General features: G+C 32.4%; 2 protein-coding genes across 3 annotated transcripts; both read right to left on the bottom strand.

Annotated features, from left to right (window-relative positions):
• Positions 1–1,566: 1,566 nt before the first annotated feature.
• Positions 1,567–3,909, bottom strand: LOC148616121 (toll-like receptor 4). Its single transcript, XM_088582823.1, has one exon. The coding sequence runs from the start codon at positions 3,862–3,864 to the stop codon at positions 1,729–1,731; it is 2,136 nt and encodes a 711-aa protein (XP_088438949.1). The 5' UTR covers positions 3,865–3,909; the 3' UTR covers positions 1,567–1,728.
• Positions 3,910–7,762: 3,853 nt separating this feature from the next.
• LOC148616120 (uncharacterized) lies at positions 7,763–18,268 on the bottom strand. 2 transcript variants are annotated; one of them, XM_088582820.1, is made up of 9 exons: positions 18,110–18,267; positions 16,884–16,953; positions 16,405–16,461; positions 11,922–12,053; positions 11,033–11,246; positions 9,683–9,849; positions 9,124–9,310; positions 8,396–8,529; positions 7,763–8,090 (listed from the first exon to the last, which is right to left on the bottom strand). In XM_088582820.1, the coding sequence occupies exons 1-9, from the start codon at positions 18,201–18,203 to the stop codon at positions 7,910–7,912; spliced, it is 1,236 nt and encodes a 411-aa protein (XP_088438946.1). In that variant the 5' UTR covers positions 18,204–18,267; the 3' UTR covers positions 7,763–7,909. The 2 variants fall into 2 exon arrangements, with proteins under 2 accessions (XP_088438946.1, XP_088438947.1); XM_088582821.1 differs by lacking the exon at positions 16,405–16,461 and having other exon boundaries at positions 18,110–18,268.
• Positions 18,269–18,300: the final 32 nt, after the last annotated feature.

Raw genomic sequence — 18,300 nt, 5'->3', positions numbered from 1 at the left:
ACACTGAACCTAGACATATGCATTGCAAGTGCATTATTTGTGTGTATTTTGATTAAAAGTAGTCAAAATAAAGCTGAGAATGTGTACTTTAAAATCATATATGTAATTAACTACAAAAGTGTATGAATATTGTTTACATGTGTGAGTAATTTGCCTCCATGCTGTCAGTTAGCAGAACAGGTAAAAATGTGGATTTTCAGTATTATTTATTCAAGTAAATTTTGTGATGAATTTCTACAATCATCGTACCATTAGCATAATGATTTTGGAAGCCTTATTTTCCAAGCTTTGCAACGGTATGCAACTTTAAGATGTCATTTGTTCTGGGAATTCACAATGAAACTTTGAAAATTATTTTTTAACATGTAAAGTAATGAAAACGTTATAAGTGGTTAGTGAGACCTAAGCCATGTTGGAGTTATTGCCCTTTTTCAACGATTTTTGCTATTTTTAATGTTATTTCTTTCCAAAATCTTCTACTCTGACACTACTTGACCAATTGAAACCAAACTTGGTATGAAAGTTTCTTGGGGTATACTGCATAGAACTGATTTGGGGATTTTTGAATCGTCAAAAAACGTGGCCACCATTACTAAAAATAGAACATAAGGGTCAGACAGTAGTTTTTCACATATATCTCCTAAACCGTCACATATATCTCCTAAACCGTCATCGTCTGAATATAGCTGAAATATTGCTGCTCGGATGTTAAACCCCAACAAACAAACAAACAAACCTAAACCGTCAGGTTTATCCAAATTCTTTTAATAGCTGAAATGATCCATATTATTAGGACTACAAAAGTCTTCAGACTCCTTCTAAGAGTTATTGCCCTTGAAAGTGGAAAAATGACTTTTTTTAATAGTTTTCAGTCAATATCTTGACTATGATAGATTAAAAGAAACTTTCAATTGTTGAAAAGATCTTGTGATAGTCCTACCAAAGACTTCTTTAGTAAAAATTGTTGGACAACTTCTTGTTTAATTTATTGCCTTTGAAATGCAAAATTCAAGAAGGTGAGCGATTCAGGCTCCTGGGAGCTTCTTGTTTTATTAAGGATTACAATAACGACGGTTAACTTAGAAAGAAAATCTCGAATGAATACATAAAGAATATATATATTATTTAGGTGATCTAGCCCTGAATAACCAGATATTTTAAAAGGAGAGGTAAAATGGGATCTAATGGGGAATCGAAAATGGCCAATGCTTTTGCACTAGACTAAGTAATACTATGGGATAATTTTGTCTGTCTGTGCGTGAGGAAGACAGATTTGTATACAAGTATTACAATTCCGTTAAATTTTGCATCAAAAGTTTTATAAAGGACTTGACCAGGTTTAAATGACTGTCCCTTCGGAAACTCCAGTTCTCATTTTAAAATAATTAAATTTTCTTTAATATTTATGTACATATGTTTCATGCAAAAAAATGAATTTAACCCCATATTGCTATTTGTTGAACGGGCTCTCCTTTGGACTACTACCTAGATTTTACCAGTTCGGTAATTTTGTTATTACCCTTCATTCAATCAAATACTGAATAACCATTATGAATACAAAGAAAACACTAATTCACAGCTTTAATCGAAACAATCCGTACTCCCAGAAGTTTTATTGATCTAACTTGTATGGTTTGAAATTTGATTTTTTATGAGGAGACCGGAAAAGAGTGTTAAGAAAAAAACATTTAAATAGTTCTTAAATCAAGTAAAGATAGTTGTTTTTCTTTAAAATATTTCCAGTGAATTGTTTTTAATGGCAGCTATCAACTTTTCCCAGAAAACAACATTACCTTGTTCGTCGTTTGGGTACTCAATGTACGAACGTTTCTGTATAATTTCAAGCACTGTTAGAGGCATTTCAGCTGGACGTAGCTGTTCATATAAAACCAAAAGAAGAATATTTTTGCCTTCTCTAGCATAGACGCTTTCCATTCTTGCCATGTTTAGTTCAAACATACAAAAATAAGATTCGAAAAAAGATTTCGATATGACACACACTGTAACTTGGCTGTTACGGATGCTGTCCGAAATATTCTGTGTTATCTCCATACCGGGAAGGAAATCCCGTTGATGAATGCAAAGCCGAAGATTACCCTTTTCCTCCAAGTTAGGTAAACAATGAGCTTGGACAAAGTCGTCGTCTTGGTTGGAATACGACAGAAATACATCATAGATGTAATTATGATTTTCGTTTTGGGTTTGACTTCTATATTTCCGTTTCGTCATGTAATACAAAAAGCGGAGTCGCCAACGATACCTGAAAACAAGCGCAATAAAAATGATTAAAAAAGTCAGAATTATTCCCAAACATGTACAAACTATGACAGTTAGGTATGAAGCGCACTGTTTTTGTATTAATTCTACTATTCTTGGCAGACGTAACAACTGTTTCCGGGTGCCATTTGTGTACGTACATGTATAGTTGTCGAATCCGTCAAATACGTCTGAATTATCAATCATCCATTGAAGGAATGGTAAAGTTAGACAATTACATTGTATGTTATTGTTGGAAAGATTAATCAGAAGACCGTTGGTCTGTCTAAATGTTACAATCGCGTCTCGAGTTGTATCTCTTGAAATGGCCCTGATATTATTGTTAGATACGTCTAATAGTTTTATTCTTTTTAGATCCGATAGATCGAAGGTAATATCGTCTAGATTATTATAACTCAAGTTAATTTGAATCACATGTCCATGACCTTTAAATATTTCGTATTTCAAGTATCGAATCCCATTATTTGACAAATCAACATGCTTCAAGTTAGTACAGTTTGAATCTGTGTATCTGTTGAGATGTAGATACGGGCCGATCAATGTATTGTTTCTCAAAATCAAATTTGATAGGTTCATCATTGACAAATGGAACGCGAATATTTTGTTGTCAGAAAAGTCGGCAATTTCTAATGTATACGGCAAACTATGGGTTTTTGTAAAATCTTTTCTTACGGCAGCAATTTCATTTTCCTGTAGATATAACTCTCGAATACCTGTGTGGTTTAGGAAGTAAAAGAAATATGGTGAAAATAACCAATATGCATCTATATCAATAAATGCTTTTCTCAGGATTAACACACGGACGGTATGAAAACCTGAAAAGAAAAATACATGACTAAAATCCGCACTATACATATAGTTGTAGGATGCATCTAAAGTATCCAAAGCTTTTAGTTGAATGAACGGGTCCTTTCCAACAGTTTGTATGTTACAGTGGGATATATTCAGGTGTTTCAAATACGGTACATTAGAAAACGTTTCGTTGGTTAAATGCATTATTTGACAATATCCTACATCTAATTTCGAAAGGGAATTTAACAATCGATACATCTTTCGAAATTCGTATGACACAGAATTACTTGCTACGACATCTATCGTCAAATGCTCCAATGCACGAAGGGATGTCATCGGTTCCGTTGGAAATAAATTAGGTTTATGAAAAATAGATTGGGAATGACTGATATCGAAATGTTTCAGTGAGGTCAATGATTTGAAGATACCGTCCGGAAAAGCACTACTATTATATGACAAGCGATTCCCCTTGAGTTTAAGAGTCTCTAAGTTCTTAAGACTATCAAACGTTCCTAGTGTAAAGACCGTCAAGTGATTCCATGATAAATCCATATACTCCATGTTGACCAATGAAATAAAAGCAGATTTTTGTATGTATCTTATTTGGTTATTTTGTAAAAGTACTGTCGTTGTTTCAACTGGTAAATAAGGAAGTTCTGTCAGATTCTTATGCTCACAGTAAACGGCTAATGTGCCATTTCCATGTTGACAAGTACACCTTTTATCAAAATCGCATTTGTTTGTATGACTCCTATGCGCTACAGCTATCAAAACAAGCACATGTAAATATTCCATTACACTTAGGTGTTTGTATCAAATACTGCAGCTGTTATAACAGTACATGATACATAATTAAGAACGGATGTAATGACGTATAAGTTCGAAAGTACAATACATTATCGGAAGTTTTACTCACGCGATTGCTTTGATTTTTTAACTTGTATTGTTTATTTTAAATGTTTTTCTTTTTCAAGTATCACTGATTAAAAAACACTTACATAAAGAGCTTAATTGAGCCATCATATATCACTGAATAACCTATATCATTGGACAAAATTTGCTGAAAGAGCTTGTCTTGTAATATTGACCATACCATCATTATAATAGATAATTAAACGTTTCTGTTGGGTTAAATGTTTATATTCCAAATAATCTTAATGCAGTTTATTACTTCGTGTCTCTTTTTGTGAACCATCTTGGCGGTTATAAGGTAGCGTGCCTCTGCTGCGGGAGGTTATGGGTTCGATCCCCGTCCGAGTCACACCATAGGCTTTAAAATCGGTAGTCACTGCTACTCCACTAAGCATGCGGTATTTAAGGGAATATAATAACGACGGTTAAGTAGGGTGGCATGACTATCTGCGAAGTGTGTTCTGTGAGCTAAACGGAATAAAAATCAATCCGGCTAAAAGTGTCGGAATAGTACATAGCAGGGTCTGTTCGATTGGTCAATTACGATAGTAAAAAGAAAGTATTGACTGTAAATATATAGATACTCTATTCTTCAAAAGGAAGTTTTAAGACGCACAGTCCACCTTTGACGAATTTCGATAACATAAGTATCTGAAATGTGTAAAATGCTAAAGATATTGTGTCACAAATATAAAATTTTGTTCTACAGAATATTACTAATAATGATGTTTTATACCCCGTAGGTATGACATCGAAACAAAACTTGAGAATTAGGAGAGAAAAATGGAAAAGAAAGTAAACAAATTAACAATTTGTACATATTTTCTCCCACTGTTAGCCGGTGATTAAAATGCACTTGCCTTTTTAACCACCGGGCAGTGATTCAATTTCGGCGATAGTTTTCCCGTCATTTTACGTTTTCGAGTTGTCTACAGATTTCATGGAAGAAACAGATTCTCCTCCAATACTCCCTGGGATTACAAGAAATCTCCACTATCGGTAGTTAACTTTTAGATTTAAACCACTCGCTGTAGGTAGTGTCTCCATAGGATGTACACGTGTTTCAAAGAGTACTTTGTCATCTTCAGCTTTTAATTATTGTATTATTGTTATTAATTATTTTATGATTCTAACTGTTAAAAATGACAACATTCTCTAAAAATACTAAATGAAATGTTAATTCGAATTCAACAAATGGCATTACAATACATAGAAGTATAACCGGGGCAAAATTTAAGTATCCACAATAGCACTAGAGAGTGTTAAAAGGAAAAGTGTCACTTTCGGAATGCAATTATTATTCCACATGTCAGGAGATTCATTATCAGAATGACCGAAAATATCTTAAAACAAATATCGTCAAATGCCACAAAAGAATATTTTATGTTAGCTTCGGTATTCCATTCCCGCGTATTTCGAGTCGACCATTCGGAATCATTTTTTGGACTATTATTTAAAACATTATCATCAGGATTTGTATTTGTTACTTTTACTGTTTTTTCATTCATTTCAGTCCCGACCGTTCTATTACACCTACGACATCTCCTCAACTTATAACCAATAAAAAGCACAATTTTCGTTAACAGACCCTGTGTACAGTTTTCTGTACATTTGTGATATACAGATATACTCCACACTGCACAGACCGTCATTAATACACTGCATAGCAACTGAATCAATACAAATATATTAAAATAAGAGATTTTTTCGGTTGATGGTAGCATCACTACAACCGTAGGCATAAATACGACAAATGATAGCAGTAATGTAACAGCAAGTGACGCTCTCTCACCGGATTCCACAGGGATGCAAAAAACAAGCAAATTTACGAAACTTAAAAGTATGACTGGCACAACAATGTTTATTGTAAGAAACAAACCGCTCCGTTTTAATGTGAGATAAAATGAAATTACAGATACGTGGGCAGATGTTTGATTTTGACCCCATAGGTTCTCTACAAACCATTCACTGTTAGGGATGAGATGTTCTTGGATCGAGTCGCCGACATGCAAATGAATATTAGAATCGATACCGTTTAACTTGATCACACAGTCATGAATGTCATATGGAAAGTAGCTAGCATCGGCTGAACAGGAGAATTCGTACAAACCTTTAGCTACGTATGATGCACCTCCTGTATAATTATAATATACGAACGATGAAGCCATGTCTAGGCCGTTGTCGAAGAGATAAACCGTTTTCGTTCCCACTAAATTTCTGATGTAAAGTTTCGGTAACCATGAGTTCGCTACTGGTACCTTGGATTCTGTTGTATCTCCATAATCAGATATATTCCACTGCCTGATCTGATCATTCCAAACTAACAAGAAAGTTGTTGCAACAACCAGTTTTCCAGTCACCTCATCGTAATCCTGAATAGAAGATAATATTATTGACATTTCTACGCTTACGTTGTCAAATTGATTGTGGCGGGGATGCACCGTATTTGGGATATTCTTTAGTGTATTCTGTAAATCCACTGCTGTTTGGAATGTTTCACTCCTGACAATGTTGAGCAAAGAATGTATCAGTAGTATTATAAAGCCGCTATACATGGTTACTTTAGTTAACTGTTTTACGTACACTGCTCTTGGTCAAATTGAATAAAAACATACGTGACTGTCATATCGGAATGTTAAATAAAAATATGTTTCATTTTCTCACGCAAGTATTATCCCGCTTACGTATTATCATCAACATCGTTCCATTTTGTGTAAATGTCATTCCTTTTAGTTACTGAAAAATAGAGCCTTAAATTCATTTAGTGTTTTAATGGAAAAATACAAAGCTCAAATAATTAAAAGACTACTCTCAAAGGGCATTGCTGTTTCTATACTTGATAACCACCAACAAATCAAATACAGTTAATGGACCTCTATTTTTTAAAGTGCAATTTTGCAAGTTTAAAAAGGAAACATTGACTGACATTTGGATATTTTCCAGTCATTTTCTCGATTATGCTAAGTAACAAAGAAGAAGACTGACGTACTAAAATTCTACTTGTTCACCTATTAACATACTTGTTGAAGACACACGTGATTCAACATGATGAAGTTTCATGTTTCATAAACAATGAACCAGCCTCACTCAACTTGGTATTCTTTCAATCCTTACGTTTTCTGTAGACTAATTGTCTGATTTAGAAGTTAGTGTGGTCCTTGTATACTTCGGTTTACGGTTGTAGTAAATGTCATTGTTGTATCGTTAATTGTGGGCATGTGGTAATTTACATCAATATGGAAACCATTTCATGTATACAAGTTCGTATAGAATACAAAGATACCAATCATATATATTGCTGTACATACGTTTCAAGGAGTAACAACTGAATATTGTTAGTGCATATGTTAGGATATAAATTCCACATCTAGTAAGTACCGGACAGAAAGCGATACAAAGAATGGAATCGGTTATATATGGATAGTTACGGTGTATCCACCTGCACCATGAGAACCAATTTGTTCAATGTGTCATAGTTTTGCTTTCGTCTTTCGTCTAACCCGGAATTGCCTGTTGTGAGCAACTCCGCGGGTATTTATAGAAAAGCAGAGGACACTAACCCTACCGGTTCACCTAGTTCATGCTAGGTCCGAGTTGATCATTTACTTTTGTTCCTTTGTATGTATTATTTTATTTACTTTATGTATTTTGCTGTGTGTGTCTTGTTTTCCATATCTGGTCTTTGGTCTGGATTACATTTTTTAGATTTCCGCTAGAATCTTGGTTCCCTTGATTACTCATATACATGCCAGTACTTTATTATAGACACACGAAATAAAAATGGATTTCTCCACTATGTAGATAGCAGCTTTATTAAGTTTATTTTCATTTATTCACTAAACGTATATAAGTGACGCTTTCTTTCATACATACAACAGGAAATGTAAGAAATGCATGAAATAATATATAAAATACTGAACACTTAATGTCACAATTTGGAATTATTAGATTGGCCCGTTGGAACTTTCCCTCCTGTTCCCATGTACAGCGTTGGTTTCCAGTCTGGGTTCGTTAATGCCTCTCGGTCAATATTAAACTTTGATATGTCATACCTCGTCTTACCATCAACGGCCATTTCGGTTAGTATTTTACCAAGGAGACTAGCAAATCTTAAAAATAAAACGTCCAACTTAAATCACCGATGGCACAATGTATCATTTTCCCATGTATCTAATCATTCAATCTAATCATATATACTGATATTCTACTTGAAAACTTATTGATGGATTTTCAAATATTTTTATCGTAAATCGAACACCAAAACACCTCTGATTAGTTTTAACAAGAAATTGATTTGTTTTCAAAGACACGACAAAATGACAATTTTTAGAGGTACCAAGAAAACATAAGTAACCAGGTCTATTTATTTCTTTTTAGGAGCAAGCTTTTAGGACCTATTCAGTTTAATACCTACTTGAAGGCATGCCCTGCACCACAACATACAATAACATTATCCCAGCCATACTTCGAACAATCGTCCACGACAAAGTGTCTGTCAGGTGTCATTGTGTATAGACATGTTTTGGTATACATTAATGGTCCAAGAGACTGAAAAAGAGATGGATATTATTTTACTAACTGTAGATACCTCTAAACATGTTTTAACATTCGGGGCAAATTGCATACGAACAATTTGAATCGGTATTCTCTTTTATATTTTAAACGTAAAGTGTGATGTTTTACTTTTTCTTTGAAATTTCAAATGGCTTCGAACGCAACTTGTGTTGTGTATCTTGAAGAGTTATAAAGTTTATTATACCCCTTTGATTTATGTCGGTACTCTGGCAGCTGATAAATATTCGATGTCGTTTTCACGCAACTCATCTGATATAATACCTTAATTTTCAAAATTTGTCATCCTTCTTATCTTCTCACAATATACGTTAAATTCTTGATTTTTAACGCCCTCTTGTAATCTGGTCAAATGTATGACTAATCGACTTCTTAAATCAAATTTCTATTTTAAAACACCTTTTTACTTTATATAAACTACAGGATTCCACCCAAATCTTTGTCTGATTTACTTCTTTTGTTCTGATTTCCTATGAATACTTTTTATGGATGCATCCCCCACTCCTGCTCGTGTGTATCATGTTGAGTAACTTGAGTATTACAAATAAACTTCTTCTATTAATTATTTACCCTCGGAATAGTTTTCTGTAAATGTTCAATGCAGGCTTGTTCTCTTGCTTTGTCTGGAATGTAACTCCTGGTCTCTACAGAAACAACCGGACCTCCGGCGTCAATACCTATCTTGCTACCCGAATTCCCATGACTTGGCATACCATAAAAATCATATTTTGGAGAATGGTAAATCCATATTGGGTACCTGTAAATTTAAAAGAGTTGATACATCTTATGTCTGATGTAGTACAGTTGTACTCCAACAAATTTAAAATGTAAAAACAGTTCTCATTATCAAAACATACAATACCAATTCAATCATGAACATTTCTAGTCGATGAATGTTCCTTGTAACGTTTTACAAATAAAAATAAATATGTAGTTACAATAACATTTATTTGTATTCGTGGAGGATCGGTGAAAATGGCCACTTTAATAAACCTGTAACCAAAAAATCTAATGAAGATGTAATTTTTTGAGAGAAACAACCTACCATTATCATCGTAAATATATTAAGAACTATACCAATGATTGTAATACATCGGCGGCGTAGGTTAGATAAATGTCCACGACTCACTTTTCTTTTGTGAACTCCTTAACGTTTGGTGTAGCAAAGTATGTCACTTGCTCCTGTGTGACATAGACGGGTATATGTACTCCAACTGAACCCAAAACGTGATTTATCCAAGCACCTGCAGTTATAATGAGGCGACGACACTGAAACACACCCTTATGTGTATAAACCTGTAATATAATGGGAAAGGGTTTTAGCAAAAGATATCTGTGTTTTATATATAACAATACTGAAAAGAATAACACAAGGTTAAAGTTAACTTTCTCTGTTCCTCAATTTTTAGACGATACATAAATATCCTATTGTTTTTTATTTGAAAAAAAATCTTTATTTTTACGAAGCAATATGATGTTAATTTTCAAATTTTCATTCATGATCGTGTTTCTTTTTTTGTTAACACTTGAAATAACCTTTTTTTACGTTTGATCTGCCATATTACGAGATACCTGTTCGGTAATTTTTTTATTGTATTACTTTTGATGACAATACATGGATGTGGTTTATATTGCAACTACGATATATAATGGATTTTTTATTGACTGGATTTTACATTGGTTCATGTATGTTATGTAGGCTGTTCTTCAAGAAGTACCGGCAAAAATACCGAAGAGTCAGCTAGTAGTGGGATAATTCAAATACGTCAAAACCAAAACATGGCCTGAACGTGAACGCATTAACAAAGAGGATCTACATACACTGTACAGCGAACTGAACAAAATATAGTTCACATAAGAACTGAAGATAACGTAAACAACAGTAATAATGTAGCAACAATAAAGCAGCTCAACGATACGTGCCAAACACTATTCACATGAGTGTGAAATCATTTATTTCAACTAAATATCATAATGTAAACGTAGTAAATAAAATAACCAAAATTAACAAAATTAGATTAAGGTACATCTAATAAAGAATCAGCATGAAGCATACACCAGTATCAACTATTGCTCTAAACCGCCAGAATTTAATCTTGAACTTGATATCACAAAGCAATAAATCATGCGATGAAAATTAACATAGTGCCAAAAACTTATTTGAAGATTGCGAAAGAAATTAAATGCTTATCTTCCAGCCGGCGCTAACACGATAGCACGATGTTTACAAAAAGATTCATTCATTTGTTTATGAAGTATCGATGTGATATTTTCCAGCATGAAATACATAACTGTTCTATCTCAGACCATTTCGCAAAGTTTTTTTCTAAAAGTATTTTTACGATCAAATGTAAATGAAGTAAATGAAATCGAGTCTAATTAACTGAAAAAAATGATGAATATTAAAAACCAAAAACACTTTACATGCTAGCACCAATAAAGTGATTTTTCAAATAGAATGCTTAATAATAGGTAATACCAATATTTTTCCGTCTGACATTTTCTCCACTTTAAGTACAGGACACTCTTCCAAGATGGTGGCTCCATGAGCTCTTGCGAGCTGGATATGTACAGAGTTTGCCATAGCAGCATCTACCAATCCAGCTTTTGGTTGGTAGATTGTATCAAACGAATCATCAATTTCAAACTGTGGATATCTAGCTCTCAGTTGGGAACCAGACAGACGTTCAAAACTAAATAGCAAAAGCAATTATGATTAGCCAATATACATGTACGTACGTATATCTACTCATTTCGTTCACCATAATCATGGTCGGTATTGACTTCTTTTTTAGGCTCAAACTCTATTTTGATGTCTGATTAATCTCATTTATTTTTATCGTGGTCAGATTCACTACATCTTATTTTAGTTTTCGACTTTCGCATGATTGTTACATCATGCAGTGAATGGTCGATTCAGATTATTTTTTGATCTCGTGGTTTCAATAGTTTTATCGGTGTTGCCTGTCGTTATTGTTGGTTATGATATGCCTTATCAATTTCTTCGTAAACTGGTTTCTCTGTACTCTTATCTAACAGTCAAAACACAATATAAACTCTTAAAACCACTTAGGTGCCAGTTGCATTGTTTAAAGATAATTCATTTAAAGTAACTTCAGTGACAAAACACCGTGTTACAAACGTTCCATATAGGAATCTTTAATTACGTATCTGCTTTTGCTCTAACAAAATCGCAATTAGCCATTGGTCGGACATTTGCCATTGGTCGGACATTTGTATTTTCGAATAAATCCATAATAAAAGTCATTTACTATTTTATGTTTCTCCCTTTACCTGAGCTGTGCTGCAAAATATGCATGCAATTCTTTAAATACATGTTAATTTTCATATTTAGTACATTTTGATACCTGATGCAATTGTCCTTCATGGCCTTTGCGTATGCGTCAATAACATGTGACATTTCATCCTTCTTAGCAAACTGTACCCCTCCTGTGTTGAATACAACCTGTAAACCAGCTTCCTTTTCCACCTCTTCCCATCTTAAAGTAAATGTTATAAGATAAGAATATTAATATGTAATTAGTAAATTGAAGCTTAGCAAACAAGGGCGCATTTACCACTCTAAAAAATAACATTGCTTTTTAAAACGTGATTTGTTGTAAATGATACAACATATTGTTTGCATTTGCATTCTTACGTTTATCAATAATAATCATTTGAATAAGAGATAGATCTTGTACGTCATTTAAAAAACTTAATTTCTTTTGAATTTCCAATATTAAAGTATAGCATGTTGCCATGTGATGCCTGAGTAATCTATTACCTGTTATTCCGAATATTGGAAGATTTAATGCATTTATTTTAAAATTATTATAATTATCATAATAATTTGCAGAAAGCTCTACGTCAATATAGTTTTTAAAGTGTCCACAATAAAAATTATAGATTGCGAAATCAACCAGACTCCAGTTTCATAAAAAAAATTTCAACTTGAGGTTCCACTATAAAGATAGGTCACAGCAGATAACTTTATGACAAGTTGTGGAAATAAAGCTATATTGAGACACTTAAACAAGCAAATCTAACATGTTTTTCTTGTAAAAAGTGTATATTTTTTAAAACCTTACATTATGGAGACCCATAAATAAAATATCTGTAGCCATGGTAACATAATAAAAAATATACATCAGTTTTCATAACGAATGTTGGGTGCCTTCCCAAAATTAATTGTCAATAACAGGTTTTCTAAAATATCAGGCACTTAAAAACTGCCTGTAAAAGTAAGTTGACATGGTATCATTGTAAAAAAAAACCAAATAAAAAGTGTGACTTTTTTCTGCTCATTTGTTCATGATTTTATTTCTTAAAGTTCGTGCGAAATTTTGCATTTTTGAAAAACAGCCTGTTGGTGCTTGGAAGAGAACCCAATCTTGTGAGGACCCGAATCTTTCCGGATAGCTTAAAGCATGCAATTTACACCTCTTTACCTTCATAAGTATTGCATCTATTTATGTACGATTGCTCTACTACCCAAATAGTAGTTTTCCTAATATAGCGTTTCATAAAAAAATTCTCAATTCATTTTAGGAATTTCTCAGTCGAGGAAAAATATTTGAGTAATTTTGTATATGATGCGGCATCGATCGGAATTTCTAAAACGGAGGTACAAAATGTAGTGTGTAAGTAAAGCTTGAACCAGTCTGCAGATGATTCAGCGATTCATGAGGAAGTGCTAGATAAGCATAAAAATCTTTTGTATTTCAATAAAATAAAAGTTTTAGCCCTTAATATGTGTGGACTTCAATGTGAACAATCTATATTTTGTTAAATATATTTCCCTTTATGATATTGTCTGTCTCACTTAAACAAAGATTGACCAGTATTATTAGGTTGAACTCGAAGATTATAGGCTATTGTCTTCTGTATTAAAATTGTGTAGCCAAGTCTGACTGTATTTGTGTACTTGTAAGAGAAAATTTATCTACATATGTTAATGTTGATAACCAGGTTTCTAATCAAAGTAATTGTGTTCTTTAGTTTACAGTTGATGAGAAGTTATTGTTTCTTAAAACTTTTTTTTGGGTTGTTTATATCACCTTGAGAGTAGTATATACAGTTGTAGTGGTATGTTTAATGAAATTGAAAATGTTATAAGTTACGAGTTTGTTTACTTGGTGATATCAATGTACATTGTAGTAGCATAAATGAATATGTACTATTGATAATAATATTCTAGACTATTACAATGTTCTAAATGCTGAGTAAGAGTCTGTCAATATTTTGCATATTCTGGATGAATGTGGAGTATCTATTATAAGAAAATCTCAAGATAAATTTTAAGTTGATAAGTATGGCAAAAGAGTATTAGAATTATGTTAAAGTTCAGAATTATGTAGAAGTTCGGAACTATTTATTGTAAGAGTAATCAAGGTAACCCAAGATCCTAGCAGAAATCAAACGAATGTAATCCAGGGACAAAGACCAGGGATGGACCCGGTGCACCGGTAGGGTAAGCCTTCTCTGCTTTTCTATAAATAATTAAAAATGCTGCTGTAAATGCTTATGTTTTTTAGACTTGATGTTTGCAAAGCACAAAAGAATTGTAAAATTAGATTGTTACATTGTAAAAAGTATTTCAATAGTGATTGTTATTTGAATCATAGAAGCTATCGTAGGTCTAAAAATATCATAAAGAGTACTTTCTTTTGAGAATTAAGATGATTTGGTTTGTAAAACATAGAGTATAAGAAAACATTCAATTTAACGAGTCTCAGAAAGCATTTGTTAGCAAATTGCTTGGTCTGCGTACCACTGATTCTAAGTCCTATTGGTCATTATTGAATAAAAAAGTAAAAATGTGACTCTTGATGTCTTTATAAGCATTTCAAAATATTGAATAATGTTAAAAATTATATTGATGTTGTATTGCCAGAAAATATTACTGAGTAGAATACTGTAATTAATCAGACAACTTATGAACAAGAAGTTAAAACTGCTATAAAATCTTTGAAAAAAAACAAAGCATGCAGTAATGATATGATGCTAAATGAATTTTTGAAACATTTAGCTTGTAAATTTATGTATGTCTTTTTAAAAAAAATATTTAATATTGTATTTGAAAGTGGCATTATACCAGAGTCTTGGTCAAAACGTTTTAATCGCCTTGTTTATAAAAAGAAAGATGACCCAGCTAATGTGGATAATTATAGAGTTTTTACAATACTGAATGGTAAATTATTTACATTCATTTTGAAATAATATATTGTCCAACTCTTTAGGAAGGCTAGGATTATTATGTCAAGAACTGACAGGTTTCAGGAAAGGGCATGGTACTGTTGACCATATTTTGAATTTGAAATCTAGACTTATGCAAAAGCCAAGAATAGCGAGGTTTTACGTATAACGTAAAGCTAGAAAATTTTACTTACATATAGATATATTATTTCAACTTTATGATGCTATGGTTGCTCCCATATTACATAGTGCTGAAATTTGGGGTTACGAAAATAATAATGTTGTTAATATATTATGAGAGTTGAAAAAATACACGTAATTTCATTGTATTTTGTGAACTTGGTAGAACATCTCTGTATGTTCATATTAAGGCCAGAATGGCAGGGTTTTGGAAACGCATTAATACTGGTCAAAAGGATATAATTCTCGTGCACTGTATGAAATGTTGATAATGCTTGATTCTAGTGATGTTTGTAATTCTAAAGATCGAATTGTGTTTGTCAAAAATTGTCTGACAGTATTACCGCAATTTTATTTATAAATGATTGGAAGGTTCAGATATTCAATTCATTTAAATATTTTAATTATGCAAGTCTGGGTTGGGTTTTGAAGACTACCTAACAATATTGCCTTTTGATTTAGGAATACAATTATGTTAATTTAGATGTTGTAGCCATAGATTGCCTATTGAATGCGGTAAATTTTTAAGAATAAAAAGATGAGAAAGTATCTATGATTTATGTACCTTGAACTATTTGACGAGTCTCATTATATATTTATCTGTAATTTCTTTGTTGTTGAACGTCAGAATTATTTACTTATTGACATATGTAGAGTAAAAATTTCTTGAGTTTGAAAAGTCTAATGAACAGTAAAGATAAACATGTTCTTGTAGAATTATCTAAATTCTGTAAAGTTATCACGTCAGTTTGCAATTGATATTTACCTTTCACATTATTAAGTTATTATCATGCATGTATATGTATTGTTTCTGTTAAATTTTTTATCTTTGTACCAAATGCCTCATGTGAGAAATTTAGTGTAATGAAATATTTCAGATGTTTCAAATGAAATAAAGTTTTGTCAAGTATCTTATGATTTCTTTTATATGTATGCGTTGTACTCTCTTACATTTTCATGAATAACAAGTACGTGTTCATTGTTGATTACGCAATAGTAAGGTGTTATGTGCTTACTGAAATTTGCTTTTAATCATCGCTAGAGCTCGTCCCACAGCCCTAGCTTATATGGCAAATCAGGCAAGTAAGACCGTAGACATTGATCAGGTGCACCGGTAAGATAATCTTTCCTAGAAATCCAATGCCACCAGGACCTGCATCAAGGGCGTCAAGGCTTGGTTTGAACCTATCTTATATGGGGGTGAAAACTCTCCCTTTTCTCCATTTCTTCTCATTAGATTGAGCACATCTCGGAATCGTCGTATGGCTATATTTTCCTGCGAATCGTTGAGGAGGCATCAAACGCATCCTCAATTTATATAATTGATGAAACTGATGTTTGAGGATGTCCTCAAAATGTGATGAAATTTGCTGATTTGATGAAATTCTCAAGTTGAGATTTTTTTTTATGAAACCTAAAAAAGACTTATAGCACTTATGTTGTTGTAACTTATATTGAAACATAACGTTTACTTACGCTGTATAGGTTTCAGGTGTCAATTTTGTATAGCGGTTATCATGATAGGCCAACCGACTGGAAAAGGTAGATTAAGCATTGATTTAATTTTGTTTACGATAGTAATCAAAACTGTGTATTTAAGTTCATTATACTTAACCAACTGTTGATTGCACTATATTGAGGACAAAAAAAAAAAAAAAAAAAAAAACACAAAAAAACACAAATAAAAAAAAAAACAAAAAAACACAAATAACAAACAAACATACAAAAACAAAAACAAAAGAAAACTTTAAATTATTTTTTTTCGTACATCTAAAAATTAAATATGAAGTCTCTACAACACAAATAAACAAGAATTAAAAAAGACACAACGCACAACTAGTAAAACAAGAAACAAAATTAAACATCAAGAAAACAAAACATAGCGTATCAAAATATAAAAAAAAAACAATTAGAACAAAACAATTAAAATAAAGTAATTAAGATAAAACACTTACATTATCCTTGAATGATCTTGTGAACCTCCATGATCATGACCAAGTTTGAATTGTTCAAGTCCAAGTACATCTAGGAAAAAATACCAAAACATTTATTTAAGTAATGCGTATAAAAGAAAACAATGTATTTAACAAAATTCCTAGCGTAAAAAAGAGTATTTATTAGTTTACCACGCCGAAGCTATCCATCTGTTTAGTATTTCCTGTCAATGCATGTCTAGTGTAATGTAGACTGTTAATCTTCGTGCTATTGTTCTTATTATATAATTGTAGAAAAAGATCCGATACAAGTTTTTTGCATAAATTTCAATAAAGTTGAAATTGTTTCATTGATTAGCTTTTGGTGGATCACTCTCTCATTCAGTCATGCCACGTCTCCTATTTCATATTTAAGCTAATAAAATGATTTATAATCATCAAGTATATTACTATAGGGGATCGTTATGGATAGTAAGAATATTTAGCGTACTAGAGCATTATCAAATTGAAATAGTTTAAAGAAATCACTCGGCTTCATAGGAGTAACTTCTTATTTTTAAATTTGAATATGATTTTTTTTTTAATAACATACAATTTATTTGTTCTGTGAAAAGGTTCTGGCAAAGAGTAAATCTGCTGGTTGCGTGTTATATATGTTACAGTAAATATATTAAATGAGTAAATGCACGTATTTACTACTGATTCAAGGAGATAATGTATTGGAAACTAAAAAGAGTAACCAAGAGAACCAAGATTCTAGAAGAAATCAAAAGAATGTAATCCATGGACAAATACCAGACACGGAAAATAGACATACACAATGCAACAAAGAACATAAAGTAACCAAAATGATATGAACAAAGTAAAAAAAGTAAATGAGCAACTCGAACTCCACTAAAAACTAGGAGCATGGACCAGATGCACCGGTAGGGTTAGCTTCCTCTGCTTTTTCAAGATTACTAGAAACACCAATCGAGTTGTTCATTAAACGTCTCGTCCAGGGTAAACGAAAGAAGAAAAGGCACGGAGAAAAAATCGTTTCTCATGGCGCTAATGGATTTACCATAATATTCCACGTGTACATACTTTAAATTTTCTTAGAACTCTAATTTGTCCTTTAACATGAGGCATTTTTAATTGTCATTTATTTGTCCTAGAATACATATCTTGTTACCTTTCAACTTAAATTACAACTAGCTATAAATACATAAATACAAACGAAACGTCATGTGAAAGAAACAATATACCTATGCCTGCCCTTTTGGACAGCCAATACACTGTGCCACTCCCAATACCTCCACAGCCCACTACAATATATTCATAATAACGTCTCCCTTCCATATGTACCGCACTGACAGAACAACAACAACCTTTTATCTATAACTTGCCAAGTATTTATATATTCTATATTAGTGTATTCAACTAGAGATAACGTGTT

The sequence above is a fragment of the Perna viridis genome, chromosome 5 (genome assembly GCF_037379345.1).
Source record: "Perna viridis isolate PV_CMFRI_1.1 ecotype Kerala chromosome 5, ASM3737934v1, whole genome shotgun sequence".
Taxonomy (NCBI): domain Eukaryota; kingdom Metazoa; phylum Mollusca; class Bivalvia; order Mytilida; family Mytilidae; genus Perna; species Perna viridis.
The sequence above is the reverse complement of the archived record's forward strand: the minus strand, read 5'-3'. Positions and strand labels throughout refer to the sequence as shown.